General features: G+C 34.5%; 1 protein-coding gene across 5 annotated transcripts in view; it reads left to right on the top strand.

Annotated features, from left to right (window-relative positions):
• The window catches only part of LOC142353171 (protein unc-79 homolog), a 179,853-nt gene that overhangs the window by 77,615 nt on the left and 86,142 nt on the right, over positions 1–16,096 (top strand). For all 5 annotated transcript variants that reach the window (XM_075405385.1, XM_075405384.1, XM_075405383.1 and 2 more), the window contains 3 exons: positions 12,209–12,518; positions 12,851–13,032; positions 13,397–14,029. In XM_075405385.1, the coding sequence (XP_075261500.1) occupies positions 12,209–12,518; positions 12,851–13,032; positions 13,397–14,029 (1,125 nt within the window). The remainder of the gene's footprint in view (positions 1–12,208; positions 12,519–12,850; positions 13,033–13,396; positions 14,030–16,096) is intronic.

Below are 16,096 nucleotides of genomic sequence, written 5' to 3'. Positions count from 1 at the left end.
TAAAAAATATTTTTGTACAAAAATCTTTTTTTTTTCAATATCTTCTGTTATTTCAATCCCAATCATGCTTATTGGAATCAACGGCGGCTATTTTCCGGCAATCTGCCGGGTATGTTTAAGATCTTTGTGCACATTTTTTTTCAGTGTATATGGCAATTTATAGTTCATTCATTGAAAACATCTTTTTAACCTGAAGAATTTTTGTTTTTTAAGATTGTACAGAGACTAACCGGACTTTGGCGTTTCTGTCCAAATTTTTGTTATTGTTTTTTTTTTGGTTCCGACCCGCTATCTACTCAACTGGTTTTTTTTTGTTCAATTCTGGCCGATCGATATAATCATCGCAGAGAAGTGTGAATGGTGTCATTAGAAAACCCCTCCAGCGTAGAATATGAAATTTAAAAGATTTTTTCAATTTTCGCTTTTTATAGGGAGTTATCGAGGCTTAAATTTATGTGAATATTAGACGTAAATCAATTTATTCACATTTTCAGTATTTTTGACCAAATTTTCGTCAGTTTCGCTAGAACGATAAAATTGTTAATTGTAGTATTATTGATTTCAACTCTAAAGATAGAGGAGTGTTGCTGAACTGTTCGATCCGAGTTTTTTTGGCTAAAATTAATGCTAAATTGTTCAAAATTAAGACTTTTTTTGTCAAAAATGAGACGAAATTTCCTTTTTTAGACCACTTGCTTTAAATTTGCTGGAAGTAGACACCTTAAAGCTAAGGCCATATTTTTCTCAAGCTTGAAAAGGAGCTAGTTGTATTCCCGTGGGCTTTGGTCTTCTGGAATTTTAGTTTTGCCAGTTTTTCGCAAATTTAAACTCGATAATTATACAAAATGCGTTATTTATTTTAACTAAAATTTTATAAAATAAATGATGTATTTCGCAGTCATTTGAACAATTAAGTGTTTTATTAGACGAGCAGAATTATCTGGGATGATCTTGATCTCAATAAGGATCCTTACGATAAAAAAGTTTTTAGATTTTAATGGGACACGAGCTTTTTTTTTCAATATTTCAGCTATGTAAATGTTTTTTATACAGATTACTGACGAGAATTTCAAATCAGGGCTCAATTAATGATAGTTCATATTTATAGTAAACGAGGCGCAACTAGATTATATTATGGTTTCAGAGTTTAGCTCATGGCTTTTATGGCTCTGACCAATTGTTTTCGTAAAAATTTGATGGACTTCTTGAATTTTGCTTTCATTTGTTAATTTTTGTAGTTCAGTGACTTAGTTTCTACAATCAAAGTCTGGTTATTTTTCCAGAAGGTATAATGAACCCAGACAACTCTTTCAGTTGTTATCTAATGTCTGTTATGACTTTGAATATATTTGTTTTAAGAATATATTGGTGAGGTGATTGTTTGAACGTTGCCACTATTTTATCTTATTTCTGTTAATTTCGAGCAGTGTAAGCAAAAACAGGCGTAAACTGATTTCCTGTGAGTTACAAATTAATGTTGGTAACGGTTTTATATTCAACTAATGGTTTCATTGTTTTGATACTACGCGTTTCATTTTGTTTCCTTGTCGAATTTTGACAAGACTAATTGAAGGAAAGCATAGAATGGAAATTGCGCAGCGTTGGAAAAAGGCGTATCTGGGTATGTTAACTGCTTTTGTTGAATAGTTATGCTTATTGGGGCTGAGACACAGTTATCTCGCTAAATTTTGTGGATTTTTTGTTTTTGCCGATGTTTGTCTTTCTTTTTGTTGTACGCCATATAGCTGATAACGATAGGTCTCAATTGCTTTCCCGTGACGTATAACTCAAAATCGGCTAAATATTTGAATTTATAGCTATTTGTTTTATTGAGTTTCAAGTTAACTTGAAAAAAATGTTAACTCTCCTTTTCGCTTTCATTTTCGTCGCCATGTAACTCAATCTCACTAATTACAAGTCTCAATTAATTTTGTTGATTCAAACTTTGCGCTTGGTTATACGTTGTCACTGATTCGACCATTTAGTTTCATCAAAAGCTTTCGAATTCGCTATCATTGGAACAATTGAGTGTTTTATTAGACGCGCAGCAATATCTGGGATGATCTTAATCTCAATAAGGATCCTTACGATAAAAAAGTTTTTAGGTTTCAATGGGACACGACCTCTTTTTTTTCAATATTTCAGCTACATAAATGTTTTTTTATACAATTTACTGACAAGAATTTCAAATCATGGCTCAATTAATGACAGTTTATTTTTATAATAAACGAGGCGCAACTAGATTATATTATGGTTTCAGAGTTTAGCTCATGGCTTTTATGGCTCTGACCAATTGTTTTCGTAAAAATTTGATGGACTTCTTGAATTTTGCTTTCATTTGTTAATTTTTGTAGTTCAATGACTTAGTTTCTACAATCAAAGTCTGGTTATTTTTCCAGGAGGTATAATGAACCCAGACAACTATTTCAGTAGTTATCTAATGTCTGTTATGACTTTGAATATATTTGTTTTAAGAATATATTGGTGAGGTGATTGTTTGAACGTTGCCACTATTTTATCTTATTTCTGTTAATTTCGAGCAGTGTAAGCAAAAACAGGCGTAAACTGATTTCCTGTGAGTTACAAATTAATGTTGGTAACGGTTTTATATTCAACTAATGGTTTCATTGTTTTGATACTACGCGTTTCATTTTGTTTCCTTGTCGAATTATCACATTTTGACAAGACTAATTGAAGGAAAGCATAGAATGGAAATTGCGCAGCGTTGGAAAAAGGCGTATCTGGGTATGTTAACTGCTTTTGTTGAATAGTTATGCTTATTGGGGCTGAGACACAGTTATCTCGCAAAATTTTGTGGATTTTTTGTTTTTGCCGATGTTTGTCTTTCTTTTTGTTGTACGCCATATAGCTGATAACGATAGGTCTCAATTGCTTTCCCGTGACGTATAACTCAAAATCGGCTAAATATTTGAATTTATAGCTATTTGTTTTATTGAGTTTCAAGTTAACTTGAAAAAAATTTTAACTCTCATTTTCGCTTTCATTTACGTCGCCATGTAACTCAATCTCACTAATTACAAGTCTCAATTAATTTTGTTGATTCAAACTTTGCGCTTGCTTATACGTTGTCACTGATTCGACCATTTAGTTTCATCAAAAGCTTTCGAATTCGCTATCATTGGAACAATTGAGTGTTTTATTAGACGCGCAGCAATATCTGGGATGATCTTAATCTCAATAAGGATCCTTACGATAAAAAAGTTTTTAGGTTTCAATGGGACACGACCTCTTTTTTTCAATATTTCAGCTATGTAAATGTTTTTTTATACAATTTACTGACAAGAATTTCAAATCATGGCTCACAATTAATGACAGTTTATATTTATAATAAACGAGGCGCAACTAGATTATATTATGGTTTCAGAGTTCAGCTCATGGCTTTTATGGCTCTGACCAATTGTTTCCGTAAAAATTTGATGGACTTCTCGAATTTTGATTTTATATGTTAATTGTTGTAGTTTAATGACTTAGTGTCCACTTTCAAAGTCCGATTATTTTTCCAGGAGGTATAATGAACCTAACAACTCTTTCAGTTGTTATCTAATGTCTGTTATAAATATCTAATATATTTGTTTTGAGAAAATATCGCTGATTGTTTGAACTTTTTTATCTTATTTCTGTTAATTTCGAGAGCAGTCTAAGCAAAAACAGGCGTAAACAGATTTCCTGTGAGTTACAAATTAATGTTGGTAACGGTTTTATATTCAACTAATGGTTTCATTGTTTTGATACTACGCGTTTCATTTTGTTTCCTTGTCGAATTTTGACAAGACTAATTGACGGAAAGCATAGAATGGAAATTGCGCAGCGTTGGAAAAAGGCGTATCTGGGTATGTTAACTGCTTTTGTTGAATAGTTATGCTTATTGGGGCTGAGACACAGTTATCTCGCAAAATTTTGTGGATTTTTTGTTTTTGCCGATGTTTGTCTTTCTTTTTGTTGTACGTCATATAGCTGATAACGATAGGTCTCAATTGCTTCCCCTTGACGTATAACTCAAAATCGGCTAATTATTTGAATTTACAGCTATTTGAGTTTAGCTGTTTGTTTTATTGACTTTCAAGTTAAGTTCAAAAAAATTTTAACTCCCTTTTCGCTTTCATTTTTGTCGCTATGTAACTCAATCTCACTAATAAGAAGTCTCAATTAATTTTGTTGATTCAATCATTTTTTGCGCTTGGTTATACGTTGTTACTGATTGTTTCGACCAATTAGTTTCATTAAAAGCTTTCGAGATTTCTATACTAATCAATTTTTGGGTTTCTTTTTGTTGTCATGTCTACTTAGTCCTTTTATGAGGAATGTGTTGTTGTTAAGATAAGTAGAAAATGATGATTTACAGTTCTTAGAGATAACATCTTATAATTATAGTGCCTTGATCAGTGTTTTGTCGTAAAATTTTTGAAGTTTTGGCTTCTTTATGTATTTATTGTTATTTGGTGGGTTTGTGACTTAGTCTGATTATTAACAGGCCCAAATGGCTTCCTGAAGTGGTACAACCTAATCCATTGCTTTTTGTTGAAATCTTAAATCTGTTATGACTTTTGAAAAAATTTGTTTTCAAAAACATGTTTGCGATTTTGAGCTTCGTCATTTTCAACTAGTTTTTTGGTTGGTTTATAGCTCAGTCTCTGAAAGCACAAGTCACAACCCGTTTCCAGTGAGCTATTGTTTAATCCTTAACAGTTTTAGCTTCAAACATTTGCTTCTCGGCTTTGTTACTACTGTTACTGCGAGCTTTCTCAAAATGTTTGAGATTTTCGTTTGTACATTTTAAAGAACTTATTGTGTTTTTAATTTATATTGTTGGTTCCATTGGCTTTGAAATTTTGTGCACTTGAACATTGGATAATGGCATATCTCAATTGGTTCCAATGCAGATATAAATGAACGTTTTAGTGATTTCAGTTGATCGCTAATGACATTAATAACTGAAAATAATTTTTTTCAAAATTAGGAACATATTTTTGAAATTCTTTGCTCTTTTTTATCCATATCTTTTCTTATGAAGTATAGTTTAAATTGTTTTGTTTAGGTTTTTGTCTGATTCGAGTTTCATTTTGTTATGATTTTTTATTATAGACCTCGGATATTGGTCGTAAATATTGTTTGTTTTTTTATTTTTATTTTTGTCCTTACTAGTTGTCCTATTATCAACAAATTTCATCGCAACTCTAGCGTGCTAGTATTGTATTCCATTGGTTGTTTAATGAACGTTATGTATGTTTTTGAAGTTTTTCTATCTCTTCATTTGGCAGCCAATTAAGACTGGATGAGCTGTGTCGGAACATCATGTGCGTACGCACATTACTGATCCTCCTTGTTATTTTAATTAATTTTTTTTGCTCACCGCCAGAAATTTAGTTTCCATGTTATTTATAGCCGACATTATCTTAGCTTAGCCGACTATTAAAGTACTCGTTTTTTCCCCGTCAAACAAAAATTTGTTTAGCTTTACCGAAGTTCAAAGCTTGCTCAACATTTTGCATGAAATCTTTTTGACATCTGTAGGCTAGTTTTATTCGTCGCTTAAAGTGCTTTAACGGCAGGCTCAGCAAAGCAAACTAAAATAAACAAAATCAGTATAAAAAACGGAATCCAAATTTGAACCGGGATAAATCGGCTTCACTTCATTTAGCCGATTTAGAGATGCCCGCTAAATGAAGTTTGATTTCATAAGTCTTAGTTACCATCTGTAATGTTTATTGTTATTGATACTAGTCCCTGTATCCTCTTAAAAAACAGGAGTATATCTAACAACAAAATGAAAGCAAAATAGATTGCACATAAATTTTTTGTATGTCTCCAATTTTTTCCATTTCTGTTCTGTCAATCCTAATCGAGTTTATGGGAATCAATGGTGGCTATTTTCCGGATATGTTTAATAATTCAATGGTTTTTCGGTGTTAAGTCTGAAATTTTTTCGGTGTCAAGGCGCTCCTATTTTTTTTACTTCTTCGAACTTTTTTTCGCTTTACCCATTTTGCCGCTTTTTCGACATTTTGCGTGAAATCATTTTGACTTCTCTAGGCTAGTTTCACTCTTCTGTCATTCTGCGCAAAGTCCTTTTAAACAGCAGCTGCTCAGCAAAGCAATTCAAAATGAGGAGAGTCATTACTAATAAATCAAAGTCAGAGATAGAAACGGGATAAACCCATAAAGCACATTTTTAGATGCCCGGTACTTGATCTTTGTTCTCAGAAGTTTTAGTTACTATCTATAATGTTTATTGGTATTGATACTAGACCCACTAGCCTCTCACTGAGAGACAGGAGTATGTTCAATTATGAAGAAATGACATCAAAATAAATCGCTCTCAAAAATGTTTTTATACAAAAATCAATTTTTGTTGATATTTTCTTTTCAATCCCAATAGAGTTATGGGAATCAACGGCCGGCAATTTTCCGGCAATCTGCCGAGTATGTTTTCACTTCATTTATTTTTCAGTTTGATTTTTATTTTCAAAATATAAAACGGCTAGTTTTGCCTTTTCATTCTGGGCTTTCAAGCATAAATTGTTGAGCAGAGCACTCTATAATGAGCAGTGTCAATACCGCAAATCGGATGTAAAGATAGAAATGGGATAAAACTTTCAAATCCAATTTCAGATGCTGGCTGCTTGAATTTTGTTTTTATAAGTCTAGTTACTATCTTTAATGCGTTTTTTTAATACTAGCCCCTGTGTCCTCATTGAAACAAATGTATGCCCAACTACAAAAATGAAATCAAAATAGTTTGCACTTAAAAAATTTTTTTTCATTAAAAGCTTGTTTTTTTTGGTTTTCAAAGTCCTTTCCAAGTCAATTCAATGTGTGAATTTTAGGTTTTGTCGATGAAAATTCTTTCAATTGTTTTAGGACCTATCCTGCTGTTTTTTTACTTCGCCGATTAAAAAGTTTGTTTCGCTTTACCTTAGTTCACTGCTTAATTAATATTTTGCTCGAAATCTTTTTGACTTATCTAGGCAACTTTTACTCTTCTTAATTCTGCTGAAAGTGCTTTCAAACAGCAGTTGCTTAGCAGAGCAATCTAAAATGAACGGAGTCAATGCCCGAATACGTTTCTCTACAAAAACCAATCTTTCTATTTCTGTTCTTTCAATCCCAATCGGGGTTATCAATCGGGGAAATGATTTGCTGCCATATGCCAGGTATGCTTTTTACCGGACGAACTATTCTTTCAGTCGGTTGAACTCAAAAGTGAGTACAATTTCTTTGTGATTAAATTTTATATGATTTCTTATATTCACGGCTGGCGCTAAGTGATTGAAGCCTTTTTGAATGATTGGTGAATATAGATCAGTTTTTTTGCCGTTCTTTGTCCATTTGTTTTTTTTGTTTCCTTTTTATAGAAATGTTTTTTTGATTGACACTGCATGAATACCTAACCCTCTAGAATTGATGCTAGTGTTTTGATTAACTAATGGTGCGTTACAGGTATAAAATCAAATTTCAATTTTTCAAGTTAATTTTTGCCTATTTCATTTTTGAGCGACCTTTTTTGTTAGTTGATATGGGAACTTTTTTGTAATTCATGCATTTATGCATCGTTTTTAATCTGAAGTGTTTTTGTTTTATATAACTGTACACGTACTAATTCGAATTTGCAGTTTTTGTCCATTTTTGTTCCAATTGTTTGTTCTTGTTGATCTGAAGGCTTGCTATTTATAGTCAGTTATTTTAATCTCGTCTGATTGATCATTCAATTAATATTTAAGTTTCTGAAAATTCAAAAAAATTGTCTCATAATTGAGATCTCAAAATATTTGAGATTTTTGGTTAAATTTTTTAATGTGTCGAATCTTTTGAGTTCTGTTTGCTTAATAGTTGAATGACCTAATCAGTAATAAAATTCTCTAGAGGCTTCGTTTTGTCGTTTTGTGTACGGCCTGTTTTGGATTCCATTTTCATCGGATTCCGTTCTCATCGGCAGGAGGATAATTTGGTAATTTTACTAAATCTCCTATACTAAATAATGAAATGATTTTGTTGTGCTACTTAATTTCAGAATTTTGAAGATATCTCTTACGGTTTCTTAGCTCACCATTGTCCATAACCTCACTATTCTACCGTTTGTCACATTTGTGTTTCTCGCAAATTTCAATGCTGAGTTGATTGCATAAATTATCGTTCTAGTTCTGCCTTTATTAGCTGTTAAAAATTTAAAGCTTTTACTTTTTGTGGATTTTTGTTCTCATTTTTGTTTTTTAGTTGTTTTCATTTAACATAAGGCAGCTACCTATTAAACATTTTTATGCATTTGGATATTAATATTTTCCTTGTCTTTTTCCTGATAAACCTAAATTTTGCAATAGTTTGAAATCCTTTTTATTAAAGACATATACAACAGGAGAGTGGTATCCATCGACGTTTTTGATGTGATGCCAAAACCTTTGTTCTGTTTTTTAAGAGCGATTTATTCGTGATAATTGTTAGCACGGTTAGTCTCTTGAGATTGTCAGTTTTTCTCCATCTTAAAAATTCGGACTGTTTTTCAACGTCCCTATTTATATTAACGACGAATACAGTAATTTGTGCTTCCAGGATATTGTTTTTTCTGTGAAATTTGTCCTGAAGTTCAAATATGTGAGATTTCTGAATGACTTCCTATCTGTTTTTTTTTTGTTTGCTTGCTTGTGTGATATCAACGCTGATTTTTTATTCTTAGAAAAGAGGTTTTATTCTTAAGAAATATTTTGTATAAGCTGGCGCGGCAAAGAGTGGCGGCGTTTCTCAATCTTAGTGGAGCGAGTTTTTCTGTTAACTTGCTTGATCATTTTTTTGGCTACTCTTGACGTACCTCCTTCTCAAAGTTCATTTTCCTCGCTATCAAAATGACATTTCTGTGCCTTAACTCAAGGATAGGTCTACTTATGGTATGTCGCTCTATTCGGATGTTCGTTAAGAGCAGTTTATAGAAGCAATACAGCTGTTATACAGATTAGACTCTCTGACAAATTGTAACATCGGCAATTTATCAAAAAAATTGTCGGATTTTGCATTGTTTGAGATCTACGATTCTATTGCAGCCCGTTTCTGGGAATCTGCCAGCTATTTTGTCAAATTTGTCGCGGTGTGTAAAATGAATTTGTGGTTATTCTTTTTTGCATTCTAGAATCTTTGAAGAAATGTTTTAAGTGATTTTTTATCGAATTATTAAACTTATTAGGAGCATAGTGTTGTCACATAAGTTATTGTTTAACGTTTCGTTTTGTTGTGTGGGGCCTGAGCGGTTGGAAATTAACTTCGGAGCAGGGCCGACAGCTAAATAAGTTTCTAATGAAAGAAAGTTTCAATGAGTCTGAATTTTCAACTGCTGATTTTTAGCTTGACAATTTTGGCTGTGTCCTTCAGCATAATACCTTTTTCAAGACCCAGGGGTCTATTTACATTTGGGTAATCATAGAACAAATACACCAAGATTGTTTCAAGATAAATAACATTTCTGGCATGTGTTGGAACGTGCCCGACAAAAGAAGTGAACGTAGAAGTGTACACTGTAAATATAAATATCGGTGAGCAATGTCACATCATGCGTTATGAGTAAAGCAAAAGGTAACTAAGTGGTTTTTATAGCAAGTATACTTGAGAAAGTTTACAGGATAGCGATAAATTAAACATACATTTTCTCATCTTATTAAGGTAATAAAATGAGGTCTATATATGGCCTCGAATGTACTTTAGGACGTTACACGGTGTTTCCAAGAATTTTTTTGGTATTGTAACTGCCGAGCTCTAATTTTTTTTCAAATTTTTTCAAACAGGATAAACTGGTTGTCTTAGGGCGCTGATGCGCTGCGCAGATATTTTAGAGATATAGTAGGCGCTGAGTGTGCAGTTTAGCGAAGCTACTGGAAACCTTTGTTAACGCACTAACTAATAGTGTGGTGAAGGGCTAGTTTGGAAGCTACCCTCTCCGGCACTCGCTTTTTACCCCTCTCCCTCCAACTTTTATCCGCGCTCACTGAGGCCAACCTGCTTGGATTTAAAATAGCCATAAACAAATGCAACCCCTTCGCGTGCCGTTTGAAAGCAATTTATCCCAGCTTATTTTTTTTTTATTTTTTTTGCTCCGCAAGCCCCAAAAGTGCTATTTTGTTGATCTTTTCATGCTGCTCTTTAACTGCTTAAATTTGAGTGACGTTATTTCCAATACTTAGTAGCTGTGAGTTTTAAGCTGAATTGCTTCCTGATTTGTTTATCCTGAAAGATATCCCTTGCTCTGTAAATTACTTTAAAAACTAAATATTGAGGTCCTTTTGAGGGTGCTCTGAATCTTTTCAAAGTTGTTGAAGAACTCTTATACAGCGAGGGCTAGAAATAGTGAAACATTACGTATTCAATGTCAGACCTGAAGGATATTCATTTTATCATCAATGATGCCAAGGTACTTACAGGTCGGATTTATATTTAATATTTTTGAATTCAAAGAGAACTGGAAGCATTGTATTTTGAAATCATTTGTACTGTTTGATCTAGATTTACCACTAATTCATTTGCATTTAACCATTTTTAGAGCAGATAAATCATTTGTGATGTCTTCAACTGTACATTTAGTAATGGTTAAGTGACTCTGCTTGAAGTCACTGAGAACTTCTGGCATTTATCGAGGACCGCGAAGCATTTCGAGATATTACGTCAGAATTTCCAAGTGACTTCTGCAGAATCACTTAACCATGCTTAAAACACGAAACGCGCACGTTTTAAAATGACGAAAGTCAACAAAATTCAACTTCTGGCTAAGTAGCAACTTCTGGCATTTTGACTTCTTGCACTGCAGACTTTCGGCATTTTAAAATGTGCACGTGAGTGTTTTAAATTTCAGTAAGGTTTGTATCATTAAAAGAAGAATTTCAGCCGAATTAGTTTAATCATTGGTGTATATAAGGAATAGAAGGAGACCTAGTAAAGAACCGTGTGGAATTCCATGCAATATTGATTTCGACTTGGAAAACGTGCGTTGTATATGATTCTGGTATATGAATTTTCTATTGCTGATAGCTATAACGGACTATTGCGGACAATATCTATAGCAGGCGCTTAGAATTGGACGAGTCACTTTGTGTCAAACCTAGAAAAAGTTTTTAATAGCCTCCATCACCTTCTCAGTAGGATATTTTAGCGGGCCTTCTTTTACTTCGTCGAAAAGAAGTTTGTTTCGCTTTACTTTAGTTAGCAGCTTTTTGGCGTCTGGGCTAGTTTCACTCTTCTTTAATTCTGCTCAAAGTGCTTTCAAATAGCAGTTGCTCAGCAGAGAATTCTAAAATGAACAGAGTCAATACCAAAAAACGTTCTTTGTACAACAATCATTCTATTCCATTTGTTCTGTGCTTGTTCTGTGCTTTCAGTCCCAATCGGAGTGATCGGGAATGACTGGCGGCTTTTTTCCGGCATTCTTTAGGGTATTAATAGCCGCCCTCGTCTTCTTATCAGGCTATTGTAGCGGTTCTGTTTTCTTACATTTCAATGATCTTTAATTGTATTGGGGCTCTGTCTTTTTTTAAAGATCTGTTAACACATTTTTGCAATTGAAGTCGAATTGAGTGGTAGGTTTGATCACCCCAAAACATGAAGTAGAGCGATAAAGTGATTGGTTTTGCGGCATGAACTTTTTTCACTCGAATTCAATAGTGAAGTAAGAAAACGGTATTGAAAATTCTTTGAGTTGTTTCAGGACTTGTCCTGTGGTTTTTTACTTCGTCGAATAAAAATTTGTTTCGCTTTACCTTAGTTCGCAGCTTAATCAACATTTTTCGTAACATCTTTTTCTTTATCTAGTTGCTTCATTCTTCTGAAAGTGATTTTAAAGAGCATTTGCTCAGCGAAACAAGCTAAAATGAACGGAGTCATAAAAAACGAAATCAAAAATAGAAACGGGATAAACCCATAAATCCCAATTTTAGATGCCCGCTACTTGAAGTTTCTTTCGCTTATAAGTTACTGTTACCATCTCTAATGCTTATTGGTATTGATACTAGCCCCTGTATCCTCTAAGTAGCAGGAGTCTAAAAACAAAATAAAATCAAAGCAGTTCGCACTCATCAATCAGTTTCACGGGAATCAATGGCGGCTATTTACCGGCAATCTGACTCGTATGTTCTCGTGTTGTGCATGAATGTGGTTTACAAGACAGGTGATCTCGGGTTATGATGAGAAATGCTGTTTTTTTTCGAGGTTTGAATTTCAGTTTCTACGAGAGTACAGCGATCACACTGCCCAGTTCTGTGTTGTGAAATGCATTCGTTTGATGCTGCTCCATGCAGATACATTCTCGGGCACAGACTACCAGGAGCACCTTGGGTTTCTAGTGTACCTGCAGGAAAAGTACCTCCTGGATACATTTTGGGAATTGATTCACGCGCATGAGTCACAGGCTGTTCAGCAGAGTATTCCACTGATTCTGTATGGAATTTGTCAGCCACTTGGGCAGAATAAATTCTGGGAAATCATAAGAAGTTGGTTCACAAGCAGCGAATGGGAAACCCGATTCGAAGCAGGTTAGTCGTTTTTCTGGAAGTCTTTATTGCAATACTTTTTGATTACTCTACTTTTCCTGGAGCTAAGGAGAATTTGCGAAGCCGCGGAACTGTCAGCTTCGTTAAAAGGAAATCAGTTTCGGGTACCTTACTGTTAAATGTCAGATGAGAATTAAACAATTTTTGTATGTGCGGACACCACAAGATACATGTTATTATTGTAATCAGGCTCATTCATAGTCTATCAATTTTAATTACTGCTGTTTTCGTTATCAATTTTGCTTAACGCATTTTGCTATAAGATCACAAGAGAATCAAAAGACGGTTTTGTTCAATGAGTTGGATTGTTTCAGTTGAGAAAGTGTGCACGATCTTGCAGTTTGTGGATCCGAAGCAGATAGCGAAGCAACTTGTGATCCAGTCCTCCCTCGCACTGTGCTCTGCCTTTGCCATCAACAGCATGACTGATGTCAATGAAAATGTTGCCCTAAGAGCCCTCATTGGGCTCAAGAGTGTCCGAAAGACCTCTATGAAGGTGAACTCCAGCACACTACCCATGATTTTTATCTGCATTGGTGGCTTGTGGCGCAAAATGTAACTGATAGCGCAAAATGTAATTTGTGACCCCTGATGTTTCCGGAGTTTCTCATTCGTCGAAGTTCGAGTATTAAATAACACAGCAACTTTTGTTATGATAGATGTGGTTGAGCCTCGAAGTCGGTGGACAAGTTTTGAATTATGTAATGAAAATTTAGGTCCGTTTTCATATATTTTAAGCACCTGTCTGATCTTTATATGCAAGTTTTCGGAAAAGAGGAAATGGTTTTGGTTTAATCAATGTTCAAGCTTTGGTCGATAACGTTTTTGAGATATATGTGTATCTGCACAATCTTTTGCAGTTCATGTGCGAGTGTTTGGAAGTTCAATTCGATGGTGTCATCGAAGACCGGCCTCTGATTCTGTCAACATTTGAACTCCTGCACAACAGTGTGAGTGACATCCCGGCGCTCTCTTGGGATTTCTTTGCCAGGAGATTCAACACTTTAATGCTGGAATCCCAGTACGAGGCTTCCCAAGGCCGATACCCGTACTTCCCATGTACTGCTGCGTCATCCAGCGAAACCGCTGCTCTCAACGCTGATGTATCTCGCGATGGTAAAATGGACAAAGCCAAAGCTACTCGTGAGAGGTCTGGTCCTGTTACACTACAACCCATCACGGAATTCTTGAAGCATAAAACTGGAAAGATTGACCTTTCTCGGGCAGCAAGCACGCCTGGAAGTGCGCCGCCATCAGCTGGTTTTGAAAATGCAGCGAACAGCCGAAGTAACCCGGTCGGGGCAACATTTGAAGCGCTGTATCAAATGTCTGATGCTCTGAAACAGTGCAACGTACACTTTTCCGTGTTGGACAGAGTTGAGGATGTATTTGGAGCATTTGGAGGATCCAGTTCAGCTAACAGTCTGTACAACAAAAGCTGCTCAGAAGTAGACAAAGAAACTGTACATTTGATGATCTCTCTCCTAATGAAGGTAACATTTAATCTGATTAATAACCGCCCTTGAGCCTCTCAAACGGCTATTATTTAGGCGCTCTCCTTTTTTTACGACTCGAAGAGGAGTATTGGAGAAGTCCTTTTTTTAAATCAATTTTGTTGGAATGAATTTTGAAGCGGGAAATGGAACACGTGAAGAAAATGGGAGTGATTTTGTTGCTGAACAAAATGAAGAGTGGAGCTAAAGGAAAGTGTTTTTTGTTCATATCGCTCTTTTTTAGAGAGCGAGAAATTGAGGTGTAAAAAAATTCTGTAAGCGAGCGAAATTTTTTGTTCACGTGCGGCAGTTTAAAGTAAAAGCTGTTTTTTTCTCAATTTTTTTTGGTCAAGAGGATTGGTTCTCAGTTTGTTTTAATTTTAGGCCGGTTTTGGTAGTGGTTTGAAGGTTTCTGGAAATTCATCTGAATTCGGAGGTTTTTCATGTATTTTGCTGATTTTCGGGCTAATTTTTGCGTTTTTGACGATTGTTTTGTTTTACTGGCTCAAATGGGCATTGAAAAGACCCCTTCTACTTGAGCAAAATTTAGATAACAATTGGTTCAGTTTTGTGGATATGAATCATTTTTTTTATAAATATGACAAAAAATGGCGAAAATCGGAACTATTATCTTAATTTTTTGCAGTTTTTCGGTTTTTTTTCTGTTTTTTAGTCAAGTTTCTTGGCCTATTATGACTTGCCTATTGTTTCTCGAGCATCTGGATACCCTATTGGCTGAAATGAGTTTTTCTTTGGATTTATATGCTTTTGTAATATTAAAAAAATTTATTAACTTTTTCCAGTTTATTAGTGCAAGTTGTTTTTAAGAGCTTTTTTTTTCATAATTTGGCCTCAAGTATTTTTTAAAAATCACATATGTGGTTATAGTAAGTACAAGTTGTTTTGATAAAGTAATTTTGGCAGAGATAGTTATTTCGAGATCTCAATTTATAACAAAAAATCATATTTTAACGGATTTGATTTTTATTGTTTTTATTTTTTGTTTTATGGTTTCATTTCGAGATAATCCTTAATTAGTGGAGGCACGTTTTGTCCGATGAGTAGTTGAATGGCATTTAAATGGATTTCCACTTCGAGTCGTTTCCGGAATTCTTAGGCTATGTTTTTTTTTAAGATTCTTTCACACATTTTCATGTGTGAAAGAATCAAATTGGAGTAGTGATTTTGGTCAAATTGGAGTAGTGATTTTGGTCACGCCGAAACAGGAAGTGGAGCGAAAAAGCGAGTGGTTTTGCGAAGTGAAATTTCTTCGCTCTAAATTTAAAGTAGAGTGAGAAAACAGTGTTTGAACAAAAATTCGCTTTGTCGCTAGTGGTTTTTTGTTCACATGCGGCAATTTCACTTTAATTTGTAGTGTTTTTTTAAGATTTTTTGGATCAGATCTTTTTCTAAATAGTTTTCCCAATCCATTTATAGCACCTTTTAGGTCTAGCTCTCTGTTAGGTCAATGAAAATTGTTTGAATTGTACGTCAGGACTTGTCGTGCTATGTTTTTTTAATTCGCCTTACCTTTTGATCACGTTTTTCGTTTTACATAAGTCTCGATTGTCACGTTTGACTTCTGAATTACCTTACTCACTGTTTCAACTGAATGAATTTTTTAATCCGCACAATGAATTACGCAAGACAGTGAATACAGGCGAGGTCAAAAGTGCAAAATCAAAAGAGACGGGATAAAGACCGCTCGTTAAGTCATTGAGAATTAGGTATCGAGTTTTGATAGAGCGTTTGCTATCTGGCAGTAGGATAAAGCTTAATAGACTTCAGTTTAGAAGCTGAATTAATTATAATTTTAGAATCAGCTGAAACTGCGGACCAAATGAGGACAGTTTTTGACACTCAAAAAAATTCTGCCATATCTAGCTCCTTTTCTGCTTCAATCACGATGTCCATCGTATACGGCTGCTATTTTTCAGTTTTTGTATTTTTTATGAAGAGCTATGTTTCAGTTTGTGTTTTTTCTGAAGAGTGTTGCAAGTCAATTTTTTGTCGTTCGTTTTTTAAAAGCCGCACAGCGATAGCTGGGGCTATTATTGGCCTTCTCTT

This window comes from Convolutriloba macropyga, chromosome 14 (genome assembly GCF_964194025.1).
Source record: "Convolutriloba macropyga chromosome 14, txConMacr16.3, whole genome shotgun sequence".
Classification (NCBI taxonomy): domain Eukaryota; kingdom Metazoa; phylum Xenacoelomorpha; order Acoela; family Convolutidae; genus Convolutriloba; species Convolutriloba macropyga.
This window is presented reverse-complemented; position numbering and strand designations above follow the sequence as displayed.